Here is a 2,212-nt window from a genome sequence, read left to right as displayed (position 1 = left end):
GCAAAAAAAATCTTTCGCCTTTTATAAACAAGTGCCGCAATTCAGTCTCCAGAATACAACAGCCACGGCTGGACGACGAGCTTCTGGACGAGACTCAAGTTGGAAATCAAATAAAACACCAGCAACCTGAAAGTCATAGCAGCATCCTGTGTGTGAAAAGGAGTCTTTAGAAAAGCCCAGTCAGGAGTCTGATCACTGTCGTCTTGTTTCTGTCGACGTCTTTTAAAGAATAATCACCGAGGCGATCCAAGGTTCCACTGAAGATTAAAGGCCTTCAGAAGTTGTAAATGGGTCGGTTTCTCTTGAGTTCTGGAGTAGAAAAATAATCCTGGATGAGTCGCTCCCCGATAACCGGAGCTGGAGGCTTCACACGTCTGAGCATCGCTTCAGTTCATTCACAAATAAACCTTTTTTTTTTCTTTATTTAAAAACGTCTCTACTATTAGTTTAAAGGATCTTCAAAAATAAAACCACCAACAACAAAAGGAATACTTCTTTAAAGCAGAGAGGAGGAGGAGGAACACAGGAAGTCACAGCACTTGGAAACGCCACGAGGCCTGGTCTTTGTAGTCCAAACAGTCCGAGGCGTTGAAGTTGAGTTTCCAGGCCGAAGCCGCCGCCGCCGCCGTCTGCTCTTTGTAATCCAGACAGTCTGTGGAGTTGAAGGCGAGGCCGGGCGCGCTGTACGCCTGGTGGTGGTGCGACGGGTGGTGGTGGTGGTGGTGGTGGCCCGACGTCTGGCCGATGTGGTGGTGCGGGTGTCCCGACATGGAGCTGCCCGTCATGGGGCTGAGCTGGTGCGGGTGGTGCGGGTGGTGGTGGGAGTGCATGGGCGCCAGGTACGAGCCGCACTCCACCCCGCCAAAGTAAGAGCCCGACGCCGAGGCCGGGTAGCCCTGGCTGTACGCCGCCGCCGTCTGGCTGTAGGACACCGGGTAGGACGGGTTCCCTCCGGGGGCCGAGGACGACACGGAGCGCTGCATGCAGGAGGCGCTGGTGGGGGCGGCGGGGTCGGGGAGGGCGGCGGGCGCCGGGGCCGGGGAGATGGGCGCCGGACTCCAGATGGACGACACCGGAGCGGTGACGGAGGTAGAGGTGCTGATCAGCCCGGAGGGTACAGAGGAGGAGGAGGAGGAGGAGGACGAGGAGGAGGAGGTGGAGGAGGAGGAGCTGGACGCCACCGGCGGGGTGAACTGGCCGCTGCTCTCCGAGCCGGTGCTCTCTCTGGTCGGAGACGACTTCTTCTTCATGGGCTTCACTTTGCCGCTGTTGCTGCTCTGCTGCTGCTGCCGACACTTGGCCCGTCGGTTCTTGAACCAGACCTGAGGAGGGAGGAGAGGCCCAGAGGGCATCAGCACACGTCGGCAGGGTCGGAAATAAGAAAACTAATGTGAAGCCTGAGCAAGGCAGCAGCAACTAAACACCTTCTGCACGGTCACATGAGCACACTGTGGCTCTGACCTTTGACCTTTCATTGACGTGCTGTGCAGTCTGCTAAATGACCAAATAAGTTTAAATTAAAATAATATTTAATGTATGTAAACCAACATCTGGAGGATCATTTCATCAAAATGACAGAAAACAAATCCAACATATTTTCTGACTTTACAGGTTGTAGTTATTGGTTTGATTTGTTAGATCCTGATCACATCACATGGAGTCAGCATGCCGTGCTTCTAGAAAAACATTAAATAATTCTACAGTAAGATGATGTTTACATACTTTACTGTGAACATGGGAACTATTCATGTAGTAGAATGAGGTGGGGATGCAGTATTTTGGTTCTGTTGTAGGTCTGAGGTCTTAATGTCTCCTAAAACCTGAACAAATACTAAAACTGTCAGCAGGTCTTTTAAAAACTGATCCTTTCATTCTTGTTCAAGATAAATAAAACCTACAGTCGTCCTCTAATGTGTTCATAGCCTCCCATTAAAGAAAAAAAAAAAACAGGTGTCACTGAAATAAGTTGACAAAAGTAATAATAAATAGAAATGTAATGAACATCATGACGTTGCTTCTGAATTGTACTTCACCAGAAATATTAAATCAAACCATCCTGATGGGAGCCGTGAACTAACATGTAGCTGAACAACCCTCTGAGCCAATCACTGCCATCAGGTGTTTCCTGTAACTCTCAGTCAGACTTCTGCACCTGTTGACAGGTGTTCTGGTGCACTGCTCATCAGCAAAGGCCTCTCATTGGTCCAAGATA

At 50.1% G+C, this 2,212-nt stretch overlaps 1 protein-coding gene across 1 annotated transcript in view; it reads right to left on the bottom strand.

Moving 5' to 3' along the window:
* Positions 1-530: 530 nt before the first annotated feature.
* Positions 531-2,212, bottom strand: part of LOC103370680 (homeobox protein OTX1 B) — a 3,883-nt gene continuing 2,201 nt past the window's right edge. Inside the window, exon 3 of the mRNA XM_008299812.1 lies at positions 531-1,322. Coding sequence (XP_008298034.1) covers positions 531-1,322 — 792 coding nt within the window. The remainder of the gene's footprint in view (positions 1,323-2,212) is intronic.

Source organism: Stegastes partitus, unplaced genomic scaffold, assembly GCF_000690725.1.
Source record: "Stegastes partitus isolate 25-593 unplaced genomic scaffold, Stegastes_partitus-1.0.2 Scaffold31, whole genome shotgun sequence".
In the NCBI taxonomy this organism is placed as follows: Eukaryota; Metazoa; Chordata; class Actinopteri; family Pomacentridae; genus Stegastes; species Stegastes partitus.
The sequence above is the reverse complement of the archived record's forward strand: the minus strand, read 5'-3'. Positions and strand labels throughout refer to the sequence as shown.